Genomic DNA, 21,788 nt, shown 5'->3' with positions numbered 1-21,788 from the left:
ATAGCTGCTACTGCAATGCTGCCCCGCCGCCCTCGCAGCCCTCACACCTCGGCTAACGTGAGGAGGAGCAGACAACGGGCGGCCGGCGTCCTTCCCTGAGCAGGAGGCGGCGCTCACGGGGCCTCCCAGAGGGGGCGGGGAGGGAGGTGGCAGCCCGCCCCTGCGTGCCGCTGCGCGGGAAGGAAGGCTTTTGGCGGGCTCGGCGGGGACGGGCGGACAGCCGGAGCGCACCCGGCTGCGGGGACCGCCCGTGCCGCCTCCTGCCCGCCATGCCGGCCGCGGAGGAACCGTCGAGCGGCCTGGAGGGCGGCGAGCCGCAGTATCTGCAGCAGGTGCGGCACATCCTGCAGCACGGCCACCGAAAGGAGGACCGCACGGGCACCGGCACCATCTCCGTCTTCGGCATGCAGGCGCGGTACAGTCTGAGAGGTCGGCACCGCCGGGACCTGCGGCCCCTCCGGCTGCAGGCCGCCCCGGGAGCTGCCCGCAGCCCCCTCAGTCCCTCCCGTGGTCGCCCCCGTTGTGTCCGGGGGCCGTCTTCCCGCGCCGGGGCTCGGCCGCCATCTTCTGCTGCCTCGCTGCAGGGCTGCGCGGAGCGGGGCCGGCCTTCCTTGTGCTGCGGCGGCTCGGCGTCCCCCGTAGATGCAGATGTTTTCTGCATTGCGGGAAGGAGCAGGTGGTGGTTGTGGGTCTGGGGCCCGGCCCCACTGCTGTCATCTCGTGATAAAGTAAGCAGGGGAAATAGTGAGGTAACCTTCCTGCTGTGCAGGTATAGGAAGAGCCATCAGTGCTACAGATCCGGCCATATTATTTTTGTCTTAAGGCTCTGCTTCCCGTTGCAAATACCTGTACAGCCGTATGTGCTGCCCACGTGTAGGTCCTCACCTCCATCTGTCACTGCACTTCACCTGTCAACCTTGGTCCCAGTAAGAGCATGACACATCCCTTCCCAGCAGCAAACCTCTGTGTCAGACAAGGGCATTGCCTCCTGTGTGCGGAAAAATGTCAGTTATTTGGGCAGATGGGATCAGACTCTTAGCAGCAGTGCCTGGTGACAAAACGAGGGGCAGTGGGCACAAACTGGAACACAGGAAGTTCCATCTGAACATGAGAAAAAATGGATTAGATTGAAGTTGACAGAGCACTGGAACGGGCTGCCCAGAGGGGCTGCAGAATCTCCTTCTCTGGAGGTACTCAAACCCAACCTGGGTGCTTTCCTATGTGATCTACTGTAGGGAACCTTCTTTAGCTGGGGGTTGGAATAAGTGATCCAGAGGTCCCTTCTAACCCCTAGGATTATCTGTTTTCATCCCAACAGATCTCTGATCATCTCTGACACCTTGTGACTGTTTTTCAGATCAGTTCCCACTGCTGACAACAAAGAGGGTGTTCTGGAAAGGAGTGCTGGAGGAGCTACTGTGGTTTATCAAGGTGCTGTATCTGGATGGCTCTATCAGTAGTAGGCCTGAGAATGGCATCAATCTGATGTACTGGTGTGAAATGGGTTAACGAATTTGGTGTGAATGCAGGTGCTTCTGTTTGTACAGCAAAACAGCCCACATGTACAAGACTGTTGTTTTCAAAACATTCCATGTATTTCAGTGATTACCGTTGCATTGTTACAAATCAGAACATTTCTTTCTTCTCTTTCTTTTTAAGGGAAATAGTCTGGTACTGGGAAAGCTTTTGCTGTTTTAATGATACCCTGCAGTTAAAAAGCCTAATGGAGTCTTTTATTAGCGTTTACATAAGAAATAATATTGTAACTTATACACAGTCTCATGATTTGCTTTTCAGTAGGTAGGTAGCTTGTATTGATTTGAACAGAAACAAGTAGTGAGGAACCACAGGTGCAGTAAGACTGATGTAAACACTAGGCTGTTAAGTAGTAAAAAAATGACACCCAATAGGGCTAATTGCTGCAGTTAAGAGTACTAAAATTCTGTAGATAATACACTGCAGAACAAGTGTTCCTTGAAACGCTGTGACAATGTGCTGATGTGGGAAAACCTGGCCAACGGTTTGCTAGATAGCAGGACTCACATACACATATTTTTTTAAGTATCTTTGTTTTTCAAAGATAAAAGACTGTGCACTCGCCCAAACAGAACACTTGTTATGTTGGATTTTTGAGTCTGCTGTTTGGCACTCACTGCAGAATTCAGTGAAACTTTTCTAGTTCATTTTGCCATGTTTTTCTTTTTTGTCACATTATCAAAAGGGACTTTAAGACTTTAACTTCATTAGAGGTGACTTGGGTAAGACACTGTCTAGGCTATACTTTATTGTCTGCTTTTATCCATCTGAAGAGTAAAATCTTGTTCTCTGTAGATGTGTATGTGAAGTGATAGACAGCAGGTAACCTTGAGACTGTACATTTTGTGAGTTAAACAACAGCAGCTTGGCACCTCAGGCTGAAGTCTGGTAAGGTACTTATAAGATTTGTTCTGTCCAAGTGCAAGAACAGCATCTAGTACATTAGTCAGACTGTCCATCTTTTATGTTAAAAATGTAGAAATACTGCTGACTAGCAAAGGTTAATGCTTCTACGTCAAGTCGTGTTCTCTGTTCTGGGATTAGGAGGTAAACTTCATGCTGTATGTATTTTGTAGGGTTCTACAAATGCCAAAGAGCTCTCTGCAAAGGGTGTGAAGATTTGGGATGCCAATGGGTCACGTGAGTTCCTGGATAAGCAGGGGTTTTGCACCAGAGAAGAGGGGGACTTGGGACCAGTTTATGGTTTCCAATGGAGGCATTTTGGAGCAGATTACAAAGACATGCACACAGGTAATCACATAAAAATGCAGCCTTGATTGCTTAGTGGGATGACTGGAACCTTGCTTCCAGAAGTCTGTGGGTGGGTTGGACTGTTGTTAAAAGGACTGTTCACATTGTGGAATGAAAACAAGAATGAATAATCTGTGAGAGGGTGAATTTTGCTTTTTATTTTTTAATTAGATGAATCTAATTATCCTGAAAGATTTAGCTTTGTATGTGATAGTTTGGTATTTATAGAACAGAGGAATCATACGTAATGTATACATTATTTTTACTTTAACATAAAGATGGTATGGTCACTGGTAGATGGAGAGATGCGTATCTGTATTGCAGTCGAGAACCGTGAGCTAGCTCAGGGACAGCAGTGGAACAAAGAGTATACTTTCTGAATGCTGGCAAAGGATGCTAATTCCACGATGAAGTAATGCTAATTCTGTGATGCACCTGTGCTGGCAGGAAGTGATGTTCTGTATGTTCATGGGACATTGTGGAAAAGAAATCATAGAATCATAGAATGGCCTTGGGTTGAAAAGTACCATAATGATCATCCCCTTTCAACCCCCCTGCTATGTGCAGGGTCACCAACCACCAGCCCAGGCTGCCCAGAGCCACATCCAGCCTGTCCTTGAATGCCTTCAGTGATGGGGCATCCACAACCTCCTTGGGCAACCTGTTCCAATGTGTCACCACCCTCTGTGTGAAAAACTTCCTCCTAATATCCAACCTAAACCTCCCTTGTCTCAGTTTAAAACCATTCCCCCTTGTCCTTTCACTGTCCACCCTGGTAAACAGCCATTCCCCCTCCTGTTTATATGCTCCCTTCAAGTATTGGAAGGCCACAATGAGGTGAGGTGGTGAGGTTTTTCCATTTTACAGTTGGAACAAAGCAGGATGATGCTGTAGATAGAATAGCTGTAACAAACTACAACATGATGCAGTTTCTATTATTTTCAGTGGAACTGATTCATTAAACTTTGAAATGTTTGGGTGGTTCTTTCTAAATTGCTGAAGGAGAGGATGTCAAAAAAAAAACTTAGGAGGACTGCCATTAAAAGAAGAGTCTAGGTTGGATATTAGGAAACACTTCTTTACAGAAAGGGTTGTTAAGCACTGGAATAGGCTCCCCAGGGAGGTGGTTGAGTCACCATTCCTGGATGTGTTTAAAAACCGTTTGGATGTGGTGCTCAGGGACATGATTGAGCAGAGGGCTGTTAGAGGTAGGGTACTATGGTTAGGTCATGGTTGGACTCAATGATCTTTAAGGTCTTTTCCAACCTGAGCGACTCTATGATTCTATATGCATCTGGTACATGTGATCTTTAACTCTGGTAGAATACAATTTATTTTTTCCTCTTGTATTTGTTTGTCAGTATGTTTTCAAAGTTGACATTAGTTACATATACTGTACTTAGTATTGGCATATTGACTACTGGCAGAGTACAGGTTTACCTTAACGTAAGTGGTGCAAACAGTGAACTAACAAATATAAAACCTTAGTAAAACATTTTAGCTTTCCTAACTTAAAAGATCTGAGTTACTGTGTAGTACAGAAAAATGAATGAGATACATTTCCATTGCTAATGGATTTCATTAAGTTGCACTACTAATGGATGAGTAATTAGCTTCAGGATCTAACAGAACCATTTGAAAAAGCTTCTGGCACAGTGCTGCTGGTGTATTACCCTGTTGTTTGCCAACCAGCTTGGGTCTCTCTCCCTATAACTAAATTGGTGTTGGATTGCAAGAAGAGTTATTAGAAGAAGTTAGTTACCAGCCGTGCTAATTCACTGGCATGAGTCAGAATAATGAATAGCAACTAATGACTCTTTTTATTCTGGTATCCACTCTGCTGTTAATTCCAGTGAATTTCTATATAATTGATATCAAGCCTAAAATCAGCCAGCAAGGGTCACAGGGTGAATTTTAATATCCTGTGCCTTCTGGCTCTGAGTGTTTCGGAAATATAGTTTTCATAAATGACCTTGGTGAGTGCTAGATAGATGTATGTATTTACTTGTCAAAAGCTTTCTTCCTTTAAGCATCCAAAGAATGCATGGCATTCTGTGTTACTGGTCTGGATGTTATTTTTATGTTTTTTTTTTTGAGTAGGAGTACTATAGCATGTAAATTAGCTGCAGACAAAAGCATGTACTGCAGAAACAGAACGGGAGAATTACTTTAAAAAACACAAATATGAGATGTTAATATCTGTTGCTCATTCCAATACAGCTTTGTCCTTTGTAGGTATCGTGAATGTCATCGTTCACCATCATAAATGATAAAGTAACATGTTTTGTACAATTAATACATTTGTATCGCAACCTTTGTTTCCTGGGATGCAGTGTTAGTGCAGACTTCTAGTTTTTGATGCTGGGAAGAAAACGTTTTAGATAGGAATGGTCCAATTTCAGTGTATACTAAAGGTACTGGAAGTACTCAAAAGAGGTAGTTGGACGTACTCTAATACAGTAATGAGAACTTCACAAGCCTTAGAGCACCCAAAGAAAGACCAAGCATAACCTACACTTGGTGAGTGCCAACAGATACATTTAGTTGCCTTCAAAATCTCAATAAAATCTTCAGAGGCTGTCATTTGAGTGCCAGTGGGGTGTGGGCTGGGCTTTAAAAATAGATAATGATTTGAATCTGACTTACATCATATTTGGTATCTTTCTTCAGATTATTCCAACCAAGGAGTTGATCAGTTACAAAAAGTGATTGAGATGATCAAAACCAATCCAGATGACAGAAGAATCATCATGTGTGCTTGGAATCCCAAAGGTACCGAACCATGTGCTTTAAGGGAATGTTGTTGCATATAGAAATATATAGCCTGTATTCTAAGTACCGTGTCAACATCAGTTCCCTGCTACTGCCTTTCCTTATTCTTTATAAAACTACCAGAAATGTAGGTCACTGAGTGCAGTAAAAGTGGTCAGGGGTTGTCAGTTCTCTTTCTGCTTAATTCTCATGTTCAAACCTCAAAACTTTTCAACTATTACTTCCAAGTTTTTTCTCTCCAGGTTAAAGTGAGGGATATACATGTCTACCAGTGCCTCTTGACATACAGTCTCTATTCAGAGACAGAAGTTCTTACGTTAACAAGGTTAAAACACAACAAGAATAAGTATACCAAAGCAATGTAGTGGTGGTTCTTTTTTTTTTAGTCATATATTGGATTGTAAACTTAGGAAAAAACATAGAACTCGAGCACAGAAGTGTTATTTTTATTGCATTCTTCTTGGGCATACGTTAGCCTGTTCACTTTGTAGGATTATTTCTAGATAAGAGCTACTGCTAGTGGTTGTTTTACTTTAGCAGCAGTAGATCCATACACCAAAAAAAAGCCAATCCCCCAACATTTTCCTTTAGTGTCTCTGAAAGGGGATTCCACATGCTGCTGCTGCTATTTTTAAGGCTAAACATTCTCACATATCAGGAGTGAGTTAAAGTTTTACTTAAACTAGCTGTAAATTTACTGTCTTCACTTTAAGTGTAAACATTCATATTTCATTTTCTGAATTTATTTATCAATGATTAATCAGTTTTAAGTCTCAACAAGCAATGAAGTTACATTGCAGTGAGAAGTGAGTGAGATAAAGCAGTTGTAAGTTGCTTTAGGGTACATACTTAATTTTGCTCACAAAGTCTTCCTTTAGGGAAATAAATTGGCTCCCCTAGGTGAGTAAAGCTAAACTGCTGTGCAGCATTATGGCACAAATCTGTTCTATAGAATATCTGTTGATGACTTTTCTGATCATACAGCCCAGGAGACAGCTTGTCATGACCCAGTCTTAATTGCTTAGGCAGCAGGTGCTCTCTTGTTTGAAGAGAAGAAGCAACAGAATGATAGCAATATCAAACTTCACTACCTGTGTTATCTCTCGCCGTGCTTGTTCAGTTTTTGCATTTTCTAAGTTTATGACCCTAATGCCGTTTTGATTTCCCCCTCCTCCCCCTTCTTCCTGTATTGTAATTCTTAGATATTTCTCTGATGGCTTTGCCACCCTGCCATGCTCTTTGCCAGTTCTATGTTCTAAACGGTGAACTGTCTTGCCAACTGTATCAGAGGTCTGGAGATATGGGACTAGGAGTGCCTTTCAACATCGCCAGCTATTCGCTGCTCACATACATGATTGCCCACGTCACAGGGCTGAAGGTAGGCTATTTAATCATTTTATTTGATGCTGTCTGAAGAGTGAGAGAATAAAAGACTCTGGTGGCATGTTCAGGAGAAAGTGGACTGAGTGTACTAAGTTAGATTGTTTAGGAATTGCTAAGTCACAGAACTTGCAAGCCTGCAAAACTTATTTGGATGCTTTAGAAGTGCTTTGGGGTTTATCTTGTGATTGACACCTCTGCTTCCACAAGCTACCTTGTTTAGCAGTGGCTAAAGTTGCCAGTTTGAAACAACTTGAGCAAGTAATACATACGAGATGAGAAACAAAGCTGGATGCCACTGCCACGTCTGTTTCCAAGGGATGAGCAGATCAGTAGTATCTGTTCAGTCACTGTAGCTATCATGTATTCTCCTTTCTCTTCAGCCTGGGGAATTCATACACACCTTAGGAGATGCTCACATATATCTGAATCATGTGGAGCCTCTAAAAGTTCAAGTAAGTACTCGTTCTGTGTTCTTGTACACTTCTTATCTTCCACAGTGCTCATCAAATAACAAATTGCCTCAGTATTGTACATTCTGTTTTCCAGATACTAATTTGCATGGCTTTTCTTCACATTTCTGCCCTAAAAATTGCATTGCCTGAACTGGATATTATGGTAGTGAACTCATCTTTAACCTATGTAGAATTTGTTTGTATTTTTGTTTGTAACAAACGTGACTGAAATGAACATCTGTATGCTATTCCAGATCTAAATGTACTATCCTAGAACTAAGTTAAAGACGTAGAGTCCATACCCCTACTTTTGACTTCGTCCTTACAAAACTTTAGAAAATCATTCTGCCCAAGAGGATAAACACAATAAAATGTCTTTTTAAGTATATCAGGAAAAGATAACTCGTCAATTCAAATTAGTTAATCAGTGGTACTGCTTACTTGGATAAGGCTGTATTTTCTTCAGGAAGTAAAGTAGTGCAGGAGAAGAAAAGAAGACTTTTAGTTGGAGTGAATATCCTTACCACTCATACGGCTCAAAACCATCCAGAGAGCCTTGCTATTGGATTGGGCCCTGATGTTCCTGTGAGAAACTGCAGCACATTTGATGCACATCTTCATCAGAATTTCCAATTTAGTTTTGTCTGGAAGGAATCGAATTTGCATCCACTAGAATAGCTCTGCAAACTGAGACCGCTCACAGTGCATTCAGATGCTGCTACACCTCATCAAAATACTAAAGTAGATTATGACAAACTGTGTTGTAATTATTTTTCTTTATGCCTTCTTGGGGAAGAAGGAGAATCTACATGGGGAAATCTGAATTGTGATTAATGAGATCTAATTTATAACACAAAGTCTCCATCTCTTAAGTATTTATTACTTTTTACAATTAACCTAGAACATGCTTTTATTTTAGCTTCAAAGGGAGCCCAGACCTTTACCCAAACTCAGAATTCTTCGTAAGGTTGAAGACATCAGTGACTTTAAGGCAGAAGATTTTCAGATTGAAGATTATAATCCTCATCCACCTATTAAGATGGAGATGGCTGTTTAATGCTATTAAACATCTTCTCTTACTATGGAGATCTACCTAAGCTACTTAGTTTCCTCTGTACTTGAAGTTTCAGTTTATTTATTTTCTAAATACAATTCTAAAGGTATATGCCTTGCTATTGAAAAACAGACATATGTTGCCTTCAGTACTAAGTTGTCAGAACAAATGTGTAGGCATGGAATTTACTGCTGTTTTTTCTATCTGTTATGAGGCAGAGTAGAATTCGTGGCTTCTGCGCATTGGAAGGTGAGTTTGGATTATTTATTCCTCTAAATAATGCATTCAGTATGCAAACGTTATCCCATTTCTACATTATTTGTGAGATACTTTTCTACTGATTATTTCATTTGACTGTGGCCATTTCAGTTACCATTCAGCTGTTATTTTTGAGTTGTGTTTGCTTCCATGCTTTATTTAGTACTGAAAATAAGAACCTTTATGTACAACAGAGGATTCTTTTGAGGTTAAAGAGGTCTTTAAAAAACACATGTTTAATAAAACTGTTTTTTAAAAAATCTTCTGGAATGCATGTTTGATTTTAATATGCTTGCAGTGAATAAGAGATGGAAAGCAAAGGGGGCTACAGGAGAGCTGGGGAGGGACTTAGTATAAGGGCATGGAGTGACAGGACAGGGGGTATTGGCTTTAAAGTAGAAGAGGGTAGATTTAGAGTAGATATTAGGAAGAAATTCATTACTGCGAGGGTGGTGAGACACTGGAACAGGTTGCTCAGTGAGGTTGTGGATGCCCCCTCCCTGAATGGGGATGTGAGCAACCTGGTCTAGAGGGAGGTATCCCTGCCTACAGCAGGGGGGTTGGAACCAGATGGTCTTAAGGGTCCCTTCCAATCCAAACCATTCTGATTCTAGGATTATATTTTAGCAGTCCGATATATGCTACCATAGGCAACAATTTCCTGTATCTCCTTACATAGAACAGTCAACTTGTGCTATAAAACTAGTTGCATCTTTCTACCATTATTTACTACTAAAGCTATGTTCAGGTTATTAATACTAATAATTGTGTTCTGATTTCCAACCAGTAGGACTAACTAAACCTAAATTACTGCTTTCTTTCTCTGATGTAGCCCAGCCAAACAGAATTCCAGAAAGAAGATATCATTGCCTTTTTTAAGTACGTCAGATGTAAGCAAGCCACTGCTTCTGAGAGAGGTTCTCCTTATTTCTTCATCTTTCTTGAACAGAGATGAGCAGACCGTACATGTTATTCCAGCTGAGGTCATGCTAGAACCATGGAAGGATCAAACCGATTCTTTTCTGAGGCTGCATTATATGCATGCTCAGTAGCCAACTTATAGTTAAACAAACTTGGGCCTTTGCCTTCCTTCAAATTGCTGAACTCACGGATTCATTCAAGCAGTGTTCTTGTTACCAGGCCTAAAAGCCATGTCACATGCTCTTTCCTGTAAATTTCATTCCAACCCTAATGTCTTACGTTTTAAAGTCATCTAGTAAGGCTATTCAAGACCATCTTTTTTAGTTAGGCTGTCACCAACTTCGTATCATGACCATACTTTTGTAAGCTAACAATTGTTGAGTATATTTACCGTCCTCCTAAAATATAGGGAAACAGTTTAGGTTGCAAGTTCACTTAACCGTGCTGCCTGCACTTAGCAAGTTAAGTTCCTTTTGCTGGAAACCAATTTATGCAGCACTTCAGTTAAGATAGAATCTGCACAGTGTTCTACCAAGTGTAGCCAGAGGGAACACAAAGCAAAATGGCCGAATGCTTTGAGTGGAGTGAATGAGTCTCAGTGAAATGAACTGGTCCAAGAGAAGAAAGAATTAAAGAGCAGTTAGTCTGACTGTAAAAAGATTAGAAATCTTTGAAGTACTACCTTTGTGAAAAATGGTCTGTCCTTGCATATGTATATATGTCCTTGCATATGTATGTATATGTATATACATACAGCATACATATGTATATACATTCAGCATGCTTAAACACAGTAACAGACCAGTATACATCTGGAAGAGCTACAGTTTTCCGTACAGGAATTAACTAAAATATCACCTTTATCAGTACAATTTACTACCACTAGCAGTTGTTGAAATGACACATGTACCTTTTAAGTCCGAGATAGTTTATGCTGCTCCCGAGATGAAAAATATATAAGGTAGAAATGTTTTACTATGCAGCAGGCTTTAATGGGAATAAAAATGTAAACACACTTTAATAAGTATTAGACTTCTATATTTTCAGGCCAAGAAAATGAATATTCAAAGAATCTGAATATGTAGACATATACATGAGGTACTCAAAGGATTTACAGAGCGTGAAGATCATTCACTGCTGGCAGAGGACTGGTATGGCTGAAGGCTATATTCAGAGCACTGGTTTAGACAAAACACAAGGCACTGCTAGATCTTTAGGGAATCCCTGAAAGGAACCCATAGGCCTTTTGAGAGAAGGATGTGTTCTTACACTTAATTCCTGATAAATAAGCTTCCTATCCCTCATGCTTTCCAGGTGGCACTGAAAGTCTGTTTGTTACAGGCTCTCCATATCCACAGCATTTCTGAGTCCTTGCCACTTGCCCTGTTGGCTGCTACTCGTTCTGCCTCAGAATCTGGCCCTTATTTTCCAGTGTTGTCACTCATTCTCTGAAGGCATCCTTTCATCATTTCTTTCCCCTTTCTTGGCCTTACAGTAACAGCAGCAAGAATTTCCATTATCGAGTCAGATAGGGGTCAAAAAAGAAGAGACTCTCCTGTCAGCCATCAAAATCCACACTTAACTTCCCCTTGGAGCCCACAGTGACATCAAGGCACGCATGCTGGGAACACCAAGTAGCAGCATCTTTTTAAGAGGGGAAAAAACAGCCACCTCACAGTCAGTTCTTACAGGAGCATTCTGTGCAGCTAACATGCTTTCAGGATTTCTGGATGCTGAGATATCATCAAGTGTCATCAACTGTGGGACTAACTCATGGAGACCAACACTCAGCATGAGGGCAAATAGGAACTGAAAACAAAACAGAGCAATACGTGGATTTACTTCAGCAAAAAACATGAGAGGAATGACTCAACAGTAAAGATGAACAGCGTTCCTATTCTTTCATATTTTAACACAACGCCTGACAAACAGTCACAGCAATTTCTGGAGAAAAAGCACCCAAGACCAAGAGGTCAGAAGTCTTTTGGTGCAGCCCTATAGCACGACATGAAACAAACAAACAAGAATTACTGCGCTGCATACAAGCTTATGCTTACAAATCACAGGACTGACAGCTGAAGAAACCAAACAGGCCAGCTTGGAAAGTAGGGACGAATAGATTTTCTCACTACGGCTGCATTTTGAAGAGCCTTATTCTGGAACTTCTTGGCCATCAGTGGCATAGACTGTTAGGTTTCATTCACTCACCCCCACCTGCAGCTGACAATTTGAAGATAACTGAGGGCTCTAGCTTGTAGAAGCTGTTGAAATATCACCCCTGTTGTAGCACTGCAAGGGAAAAATAACAAGGCCTGAAGTCTCCCATATTAACATATTACAAGAGCTGCTAAAAGAGCTGCTGGCAACTGATAACAAGGCATTTGTATGGTATCCCTTCTGTGTGGTTCAGTAAAGCCAAATTATTTTAATTACTCAATGTAAATGAAAGATCGTGTGAGTATTTGGATGAAACAACGTTCAAGGATGTAATCAATCCTTGAAGGAACCAGATTATGCTTGTAAGCTATTAAGAGGGCTATAACTGACTTAAGTGGATGAAATGAGCTAGTTACACATAAAAAATAGATCTGTGTGTGCAGGCATAGTCTCATTGGAGTCTGTTTTGAAATCAGTACCCCTTTACTGGATGCTGAACTGCACAAGTAAAAAGTGAAGTGGAAATGGTTCTTACATTCAAGGACAGTGGGTTTGGCCCAAGCAAATACGACTGACTTTGCACTGAAGATTATGTAAATGCCCACAGAGCTCTGCCAGGTAACGCCTCACGCCTTCCTCAAAACCTCTGTAGGATTTGCTCCTTTAGGAGGCAGCTCAGCCCCCTCCAATCGCTCAACAGCCGTGTTCCCAGTCCAGGACTGGGGATGCAGTGAGGCCTGGGCTGTCAGCCCTCCTTCAGCATGCAAAGCACTGGGCAGCTCTGGGCGTGATTGAGCAGCTATCCCGATTTTGAGACAGTCAAAGTGGTTGCTCTGCAAAAGAATCACTCTTGCACCTGGATAAGAGCCAGGATTCAATTTCGAACTGTGCTACAGATATCCTGCCTGGAGCTTGGCTAAGTTGCTCGGTCAGTTCATGCTTCACATTCATTTGTAGTACTGATATTACTGTTCCTTCTATTCACGGGGGAGTTCTGAGGACAAACAACAAACACATCATTTTCAGGTGTTACAGTGAAAAAGAAGAAAAAGATAATACAAGCCATCAATTGAAGCCAATACTCAAGACTAGCATTTGCTTTATAAACCAGAGCTATATTAATAAGTAAATTAAACCCCTCCTACTAGATCTTCTCCCCAAATTCCCTGTCTTATCTACTTGTAGACAATAGCTGACAGTGAGAAGCACGATGAAATACGCTGATGGTAGGACTTGGAGTCAGAAATGGGCAGCAGAGAAACTATGCAAAAGCAGTGACTTGGACTCTAGTTGATATAAAGAACTAGAAGTTGGTCAAACCACATGGTTGGGCTGTTCTCATGAAGAAGCAGAACTGTTTCTGACAGGTTCTTGGTGATACCAGGTAAAGCATTAGCAGGTAGGCCAATAGTTTATACACAGAAAGTAAAGTGGAACTCACCCTACTTGTGAAAGCATTCACTGGCCATACAGAACACCTTCTCAGGAAGCAGCCTGGGCTCAAAAAAAAAAGCTCCCCCTTCAGTGACCGATCCTTATATGAGCCCAGCGTGGCTCCACCCTGGGTCCACCCCTTCTGGGCACACAGGGAGCACAGGTGCAAACAATTTGCCTGTGCTCCCTGGGCCAGGCACAACCCTTCACCAGGTGCTCCATCACCAGCTCAAGCCCTGACCTACCAGCTCTCCTATTTGGGCTCTGCAGATTTAGTGCCAAGACTTGGCAAGAAGATGGCTGCAGTAAAAAAGCATTTACTTCAGGTTGAAGTCTGCTGTTCTGAAAGGTACCAGCCTGACTATTGGCACTTCACTGTTAGTGATATAGTCTGATACAGTTATTACATATATTAGTTCTGGTCTTTGAACTCACTGAAGTATTTGATGTGAAAAACGTTTAAGTGTAGCTGATGACAGAGACTCTAACATATTTATTTCTGATTATCCCTTTTCACCATGATAATCCTTCTAGTTACGTGATCTGTAAAATACCAACCTCACCACACCACTCTGTATGTTTGTTGACTGTACACCAAGGAATAGACATTGCAGCACTCTGCCTTACTGGGAGAATTAATTAAATGGCACTGGGCATGGTTATCACCTCCCAAAACCTATCCGTGAAGTTATGTTTCTACCCAGTCCAGCAAAACTTCTCTGCGTGGAGGAGCTAGCAGTGAGAACTGACCACTGGCTGTCAGCATTTCCATGTCTCTCACACCATTTAAAACCTTGCTGTTGTCAGGCCAAACATTCAGACCCATCTCACCTGTTAGGACAGTGCAGGCAACATAGGGTGCTGCGTGGGCAGGATTTCAGTGCTTCAACTTCTGCTTCTTCTGGAGCATTTGTGTTAAATGGCCCATCAAAGACTGCTCCTTGGGGAAACTGAAGGAGTACAGCTGTTTTGACTTTTTTTTTCCTTCTTGAAAGCTGTAATTTAGATCAAATAGATCATTTTTGCTGAATTAGCCCTCTCTCTTCTCCCCAATTATTTCACCGTAGGAGAATTGCAAATCAGAAAAATCCTTGGAAGCAGCAGAGAACAGCACAATCTCCTTGCTAACCCACCACAAGCAGCTTTACAGCAAAAAGTCACCAGTGCAGCATGAGCTACATGGCTGACTGTGCTCCTGGGACACAAGGAAACGCTGGCATGCACCACGCTCTATCTCACACGGCCCCTTCCTGTTCTCTAGGGGCTACAGAGAAATGGTTTTCATCAGGTGAAGTTCTGCTTTAGCTCACCCTTTTTTCCCAGGCAGGCAGTTTTGGAGGGTTTCTGTCAGAGAGCAAGCACATATATCAATGACACTGAAGAAGGATTTCTTCTCGCTCTGTGGATTTCATCCTTATGGCTGCCCCTACAGCCTAAGTCCCACAGACTGGCGGTGCATTCCTGAGCTGCTCCCACCTGCACTAATAAAACAATTAAAGAATGAGGAAGATGGAGGGTACCGAGGTCCGCCTTTGAAGAAAAGATAGCTCTCCTTGACTTCTGTTAGCACATCAGTGGTATATCTGAAATCTGTGCAATTGTTTGTCAAAAAAAGCACAGCATAATGAAAACCGCGTCCCTCAGTGCCACACCCACACGGTTCTGGAACACCTCCTGGGATGGTGACTGCACCGCCTCCCTGGGCAGCCTGTGCCACTGCCTCACCACTCTTTCTGAGAAGAAATTTCTCCTAATATCCAACCAGAACCTCCCCTGGTACAACTTGAGGTCATTTCCTCATGTCCTCTTGCAGTCACCTGGGAACAGAGGCTGACCGCCCTCCCCCACCTCATCACAACCTCCTTTCGGGTCATTGTAGAGAGCGATAAGGTCTCCCCCAAGCCTCCTCCAAACTGAACAATCTCAGTTCCCTCAGCCGCTCCCCATCAGACTTGTGCTGCAGACCCCTCACAGCTTTGCTGTCCTTCTCTGGACATGCTCCAGGGCTTTCTTGTAGTGAGGGTCCCAAAACACAATACTTGAGGTGCAGCCTCACCAGTGCTCTTTGTGTGATTCTGGGCAAGGCACATCAACAGCCAGTGCCTCTTTGCACTGTGGGGAGAATATCCTACCCACGTGCCTTGGGTGCAGTGAAGCCTCTCCTACGGAGGCTGATGTGCTGTAGCTTTCTCAGCGGGCTGCAGCAAGCTCATCTCAGTCATGAAGACCCCAGGGCTTTCAGCATCTTATTTTATTGGGTCTGGAGCAGCAAGTAACAAACCAGGGACATGCAAACTCACATCTGAGGGTGACTAAGAATGATGATGAATCCTTAAAGAAGCTTAAAATAACCGAGTATGTACTTGGCAGATTGCTAAGTTAATTAGTATATATATATGTGTATATATATATTTACATATAAGAAAGAATTGCAGATGTAAACTAAGAGAGCCTTATCACCAGGTTACAGTTTTGAGGGTGATTATCTGATGGCTTGGAGGTGTTTGGCTTATGCAGCAGTGTCAGTGAAACACCAGACTGAGCAGCAAAGGAGGAATTGCTCATTCCATGGTCTGGGGCACCCACTTCTGCTTCAGAAGTGCAGCTGCAAACAGGGCAGGGAATGAACAACTGCCTGGAGGAAGAGTTCTGTATAAACAAGGTTGATGCTTATATAAGCAAGAACACTCAGTATTTAGAAAACCCATTCAACTCTGATCACACTTAAATGGCTGGTGCTATTCTGACAGCAGTGGCACAGAGGATTATACTTAGCCTATTAGTGGTCTAATTACTATAATCTTAAACCCAGTGTAGCTAATGAACTTTGGTAATGAAAACAAAACAAAACAAAACAAAAAAGCCCTCTCCTTTGCAAGTGGCAGTCCATTGATAAAGACAGCGAGGTGAAATACACAGATTTGATGGAGTGACCTTAACAAATAGCAACAAATATAAATGCTGTAAACCATCTCTATTGCTCTTGCAGTCCTTCAGCACAAAGGAAAGAATGCCCACGCTGGACACAAGCCAATGTGAGTCATTCCTTGGTGCTTCCAAACACCGAAACCAAGAAGCATCAGCAGCCATAGAGGCACTGGATGGCTGTAGGGATGTGAATGAGTGTGGGGACACCAAGCAAAGGGTGAGTGCAGCCCCTGGCACCTGCTGAGGTGCAGGAAAAAGCGAGTTGTGAGCAAGCACAAGATGGATTTTCAGGGGTCCATCCATCAGCATGTACTTACCAGTAACTGCAGCAAGAGACTTGGAGGCTGGGCAGCGGGGCACAAAGCACAGGGGTGAAGGGCTCCCACAGAGAGGGGATTTTGATGAAGAAGGAATGCTTTCACAGCAGCTTGCTGCAGTGCTGGTGCGTGACTGATTCACCAGGAATGCTGCACTCAGGTTTCCCTTTTAAACCTGCAGTCTGCTCTTCAGGCCCTGCTGAGTTTAATGGGGCAACTGGCTCTTCTCCTTTAGGAAGCACAAATCGAGAGCAACACAAGGGCCAATTTTTCTGCACTAAAACGAAATACTTGAAGGAGATGGACCGTGTTTTGCAAAAGTATGCAGTGCTGGGAACACTCTGATTTCCTCAATAAAGTGGCTATTACAATTAAAAAAAGACTTAAATTAAAAGAGAATGTTAAAATTAACCAACATGTTATGCACAAGCAGCAAATATTTGCATTCAAAACTGACATGGGAGATCAGTTCAGAGTGGATTCACTGAAGGACCTATGGGGAATGCCAGAATGAACTCTGGTAGATTCCTGGGCAGGCACTGTGCATCAAACGGAGAGGAAGAAAACCTAATCCTTACCCCTCATACATCCACAGGGAAAGCGACACCAAGTCAAGCCAAAGTGCCATTGCTCAGGCCGAGCTCCAGCAGCAAGCATCCCTGTCAGCTCAGGATTCAGAGACCAGCATCTCTATGCACCACTTTTTCCTACGAAATGCTTGAGGCTCATTCTGGAAAATGCTGCTCTTGTTATATGGGGACTCCCTAACTAACACCAAGAGCTGCAAGGAAGCAGGCACGGTGAGCTGAGCAGACACAACCACCACAGAAAACAGAAGCACTTGGTGTCAGCCCTTCTCCATTTCCACTGTGAAGGGGGAGAAGCAGCTCCTCAGTTCCTGTGTGGCAGCCCCAACCCCTTTTCCAAAGCACAAAGAAGAGAAGAGATGACACCTGCAGTGCCATATATCCGCCCTTGGCCTTGTTGTGCACAGCTGCCGCGAGGCCTACAAGGCCATGGCAGTCTTGCTCTCCCTCCTGCCCCTTTAGACATTCACTCATGCACCTACCTCACAAGACAAGAGCTAGGCAGGCAGACATCCACCCAGACCTGCCTGCATGACAGTTTGAGCCCACTGTTTGCAAGAGAATACTCTGTTTAAGAGAGTGCTCTTGGGGTTTCAACCCAACACAACCATGTGGTTCCACAGCAGTCTTGTGTGCTGGGGGGGGGGGAGCTGTCACAAACATCTACAGCATCTTCCCAAAAGTAAAATGAATAGAATAAATAAAACCCAAGGACTTTATTGGATTAAACAGGTCAACATAAATAACAAGAGCGGGGGCTCATTACGTTTAGTTTATATTCACTTTCCATGTTTCAGGTTTCTCAATGCGGTGCAGATAGTGCGTTTCAGAACAGAGCATTCTAGATGGCTGGGGGTAAGGCAGCATCCTGCCTTGTCTCTAGCCACCAGCAGGCTCCAGGAGCAGACCTTCTTTGTTTAAGGCCCTTTCTAAGGCTGGTGTTCAGCAATAAGAGCTAGTCACAGGCCCAGCAAGATGACAGTTCAGTGGTCGCAAGTATAAGAACACATCGGGTTCTTTTCATAACACTTTATACTAAAATAGGGAAGTATTTTATCTGAACAGTAGGATCATACACGTTTTTGTTTGGAAGTTTACTCAAAAATATGAAAATATTCTGAAAACACTACAGCTTGAAAGAATGAATGACAGAAACAACCTGCAGGCCTCTCACAAAGAGCAGACGTGGTAATGGTGGGATGGACAACAGGGAGATCACCAGAAATTACACAATTGTTACCATTAAAAATAGAAAACATTAATTACATTACAGGACATACTTAAAATACAGTAAATGTTGCAGGTCATAGAATCTGTAAAAATGTTCTTAGTGCTCTGTTATGAGTCATTATTGAAACAAAACCAGTTGCTAACAGCACCAGCTGCCTCATCTGTGGTGGCACTGCTCGTGAACTTCAGGATCCGTGATCCGAGTTGTACTGGCCTTTGAGACGGATAACATTCAATGAAGTTGAGATGAAACACCAGCTACCACAAGAACAGACTTATAAAATTCCCTGAAAGAATTGCGCAGAAGCCACCAGAGGCTGCCAACAGAAGATAAAGGAGGGAGGAGAGGCCCCTACCCCACAGCCCAGCTGCCAGTTGGGAACCCGCTTTGGAAGTTCTCTCCTGAGAACCCCAAGCCTGTCTGTCCAACCAGCTGTTACAAGAGACTTAAAATAAGTCTAGACAAATTTGTTCTAGCCAATTCCTGCCAAGGACTTCTGAGCTGCTCTAGAAAACATCTCCCATTTGACACCAATAGTTTATAACACATCACGAAGTCAGCATCTTTGAAGTACACTAGAACAGTTTACAGTGGATAAAATATATATCCCAAAGTCAACAAGACACCTACAGCTTCTAAGTTCAGTCTCCCCTTTTATTCCACTCCTTTTTCCCTCAATACGATGACCACTCTGCTTTTGTTCCCCCCCCCGTGTCTCCTCCCCTCCCAAACAAGCAGATGCAATCAAGGAGAAATTTATTTTGAACCAATTCTGCAAAACAGATCAACAATGCTATACTTTATAAAAATACTTAGTTACATAATTAAACTTATTATTATTTTATATAAAAAGTGTGAATGTGAATTTTAAATTCTGTTAGGGTAAGAACCACATCATCAAGATCTTCAGGTGAAACAAATAAATTTTCATAAACATACAAACTCTTTTGGAGAAGTCTTATAATACACAACCATTTACAATGAACACGTTCATTAAGTTAGTGTTTTATTCCTTTACTATACAAGTGTTATTACAATGAACTGTTCCATTCTGTAATTAAAATCCAAACAATGCCAGTGTCATTTTTGGCATTTTTTGTTATAGCTGTATTAATACATAAACTCACATGATTGTGTTATTTATTTTAAAATACTTAGAAAAATTAAAATTCCATCATATATATTTTTTTAAATTTTTGTTGGTTTTTGTGGTTTTTTATTTTTGTTTCTTTGCTTTGTTTTTCTTACATAAAGCCCTTTTAAAATCTGATAACCACAGATGTATAGGTGATGGGTGACGATGATGGAAAATGGAAAATGATGGCACTGTTCGTACAAAGATCCGTTTGGTAGCTGGATTCAGCTGAGTAGAAACTCATGAAAAATGGTAGGTTTAGTACCAAAACTGTATCACCAGCTTGTCTGAAAATCATTTGTTGGATAGCTTTACAATGCTAATAGAAATTCAAACTTGACAGCTACGTAAGAGTTTAGTGTTTCAAAATTAAAGTATATAAGCTCGATCAGAAATTCAAAAACGTCATGCAAATTGCTGAAGAAAAGACATGATGTTATTGCTTGATATGTCAGTAGCCAAAGAAAATAAATTTGGATGTAGTGTGAGCTGGAGCAACTGCCAGCAAATTTCAATGTCGCTATATTTGGACAATATTAAATATATTTTCTCCCTTTAGTTTTTAAGTTTTCACATTTTCTTTTGTTTATTTTTAGTTAAATAATTTCGTAGGAAGGGCGTAAGAGGGAAGAGCAACTGTGTCTAGGGTGTCTTAATAGTCAAGAAAAGCAAAAGTGCAATCAAATCCCTGAACTAGTGACAACTAACGTTTGTGGCACCACCCTTACTAACACATACGAGCCACATACAACAGTACCAAATCCGTCTCTGCAAAAGGACTAAGAAGCATCCATTTACCATCTCCAGCCTTGCTCTCACGGTGAGCTTTGTTCAGGTAGTCTTCCCACTTAAGAGCTCACTGTAGGATTGGAACTTAACATTTTTAAAGGATTTCCTCCCCCGATTGTATCACATAATTTCAAGTTCAAATATCACCATACTTTATCACATCATTTTACAAAATATTACCTCATTTTCTAGTTACCTTCATTATTCTTAATTAGCTACGCAGAAAGAAAAAAAGAAAAATCTCTCATGCTACTTTCCAGTTATATTAATACAAGTATTAACACAGTGCGTTATGCTCTCTAATTTCACTATTGAGGTGTACCATTCAGATCAAGTTTGTCACTCACTGCTCCAATTTCTCTTTTAAGCTGCCTACCCTAATTCAGTCCATGCAAGAGGAAGCTTAAAGATCAAGACTATGCATCAAATACGGTTGTACCATATTTGGGGGGGCACATAATTTTGGACACAGGAAATCTTATAGAACTGGAATGGAATTGCTTGGTCCCACAAAGTTCTGCTTTAAAAATGTCCTCCCTCGAGATCACTTTAATTCCAGACAATTCCCTCTTTCATAATATGTTTAAATGTTGGACAAATAAAGGATATGAAACATTGTTTTTTTTCTGCTACCGTTCACACCAACACTCATTTTACTACCTCATGTTTTCAGTAAGCTTCCTTTGGACCCTGAAATAAGTTGGGAAATAGGAAATAAAATAAAAACATGTCATTGGTAAATTAGATTATAACACCTGAAAAGTGGTTTTGTGCAACTGTATTATGAAATTCCAGTTTGCCATTAAGAGCATGCAAAGTAGCGAAGATTTTCTTTCCTTTGATTCCTTACAGACGTCCTGAATTCTTTGCAAGTCTTTTACATTTGGCAGATTTGTGCATGTTATATAGACTGTTGGCTTATAAATTGTCCCCAGGCTGGTACTGTGGTTCTGTAGCAGTAAAGTAGTCCTCCAGGAAAGACTGTATATATTCAAATGTTGGTCTCTCATCAGGGTCCTTCTTCCAACATAGTTTCATTAACTCATGGAGAGATTCCGGGCAGCCCTGAGGGCAAGGCATCCTATATCCACGTTCCACTTGTTCCAGAACTTCCCGATTCACCATTCCTAACAAAAGGAAAGCATGTTCGCTTTGAATGACATTATACAAAGAGCAGATAGACAAGCTTTTTCAAGGGTTTCTCTACCACAATATTGTTCACGATGTGCATGTGAATCTATCATATCAGCACTTTTGAAAGAATGAATTTTTTAAAATCTTGGATTAAATACATTTCCTAAAAATTATTTCACTGTACTGATAATTCCTCACTCCTCCATTCTTATAGTTCTCATATAGTATATATAGTATATGGTTCTTCTCCATTCTTATAGTTACTCGTACATTTTGTTACAGAACATTTACCAGTGTACTGGGCCCATTCTTTCAAAAAGAAAGATTTAAGCACAAATACCTTCTGCCTCCCTTGGGTTCTATTCAACTTGAAACAAGGCCAACAAAAAGGCATTATATGCCTAGCAGGACTGCCTTACAATTCTACTCATGGCAAAATATCCAGTAAA

General features: G+C 41.9%; 2 protein-coding genes across 4 annotated transcripts in view; one reads left to right on the top strand and one right to left on the bottom strand.

The window, feature by feature from the left end:
- Positions 1 to 156: 156 nt before the first annotated feature.
- On the top strand, positions 157 to 19,259 carry TYMS (thymidylate synthetase). 3 transcript variants are annotated; one of them, XR_006937211.1, is made up of 8 exons: positions 157 to 429; positions 1,358 to 1,431; positions 2,613 to 2,787; positions 5,458 to 5,559; positions 6,762 to 6,937; positions 7,323 to 7,394; positions 8,314 to 8,697; positions 16,208 to 19,259. XR_006937211.1 is itself a non-coding variant. In XM_046933678.1 (7 exons), exons 1-7 carry the CDS (start codon positions 270 to 272, stop codon positions 8,449 to 8,451), a joined length of 897 nt encoding a protein of 298 aa, XP_046789634.1. In that variant the 5' UTR covers positions 157 to 269; the 3' UTR covers positions 8,452 to 8,974. The 3 variants fall into 3 exon arrangements, 1 of the variants encoding a protein (XP_046789634.1); XR_006937210.1 differs by lacking the exon at positions 16,208 to 19,259 and adding an exon at positions 9,539 to 10,648; XM_046933678.1 differs by lacking the exon at positions 16,208 to 19,259 and having other exon boundaries at positions 8,314 to 8,974.
- The window catches only part of YES1 (YES proto-oncogene 1, Src family tyrosine kinase), a 50,624-nt gene continuing 47,856 nt past the window's right edge, over positions 19,021 to 21,788 (bottom strand). The window contains exon 12 of the mRNA NM_205301.2: positions 19,021 to 21,332. Within this exon, the coding sequence (NP_990632.1) occupies positions 21,124 to 21,332 (209 nt within the window). The 3' untranslated portion in view covers positions 19,021 to 21,123. The remainder of the gene's footprint in view (positions 21,333 to 21,788) is intronic.

The sequence above is a fragment of the Gallus gallus genome, chromosome 2 (genome assembly GCF_016699485.2).
Source record: "Gallus gallus isolate bGalGal1 chromosome 2, bGalGal1.mat.broiler.GRCg7b, whole genome shotgun sequence".
Taxonomy (NCBI): Eukaryota; Metazoa; Chordata; class Aves; order Galliformes; family Phasianidae; genus Gallus; species Gallus gallus.
The sequence above is the reverse complement of the archived record's forward strand: the minus strand, read 5'-3'. Positions and strand labels throughout refer to the sequence as shown.

Bases quoted from the DNA above. Each gene is read 5' to 3' on its own strand.
- TYMS (XM_046933678.1), top strand. From the start codon at position 270: ATGCCGGCCGCGGAGGAACCGTCGAGCGGCCTGGAGGGCGGCGAGCCG. The intron at 430-1,357 runs GTCGGCACCGCC...ACTGTTTTTCAG, and splicing joins GGCGCGGTACAGTCTGAGAG to ATCAGTTCCCACTGCTGACA. The intron at 2,788-5,457 runs GTAATCACATAA...ATCTTTCTTCAG, and splicing joins TTACAAAGACATGCACACAG to ATTATTCCAACCAAGGAGTT.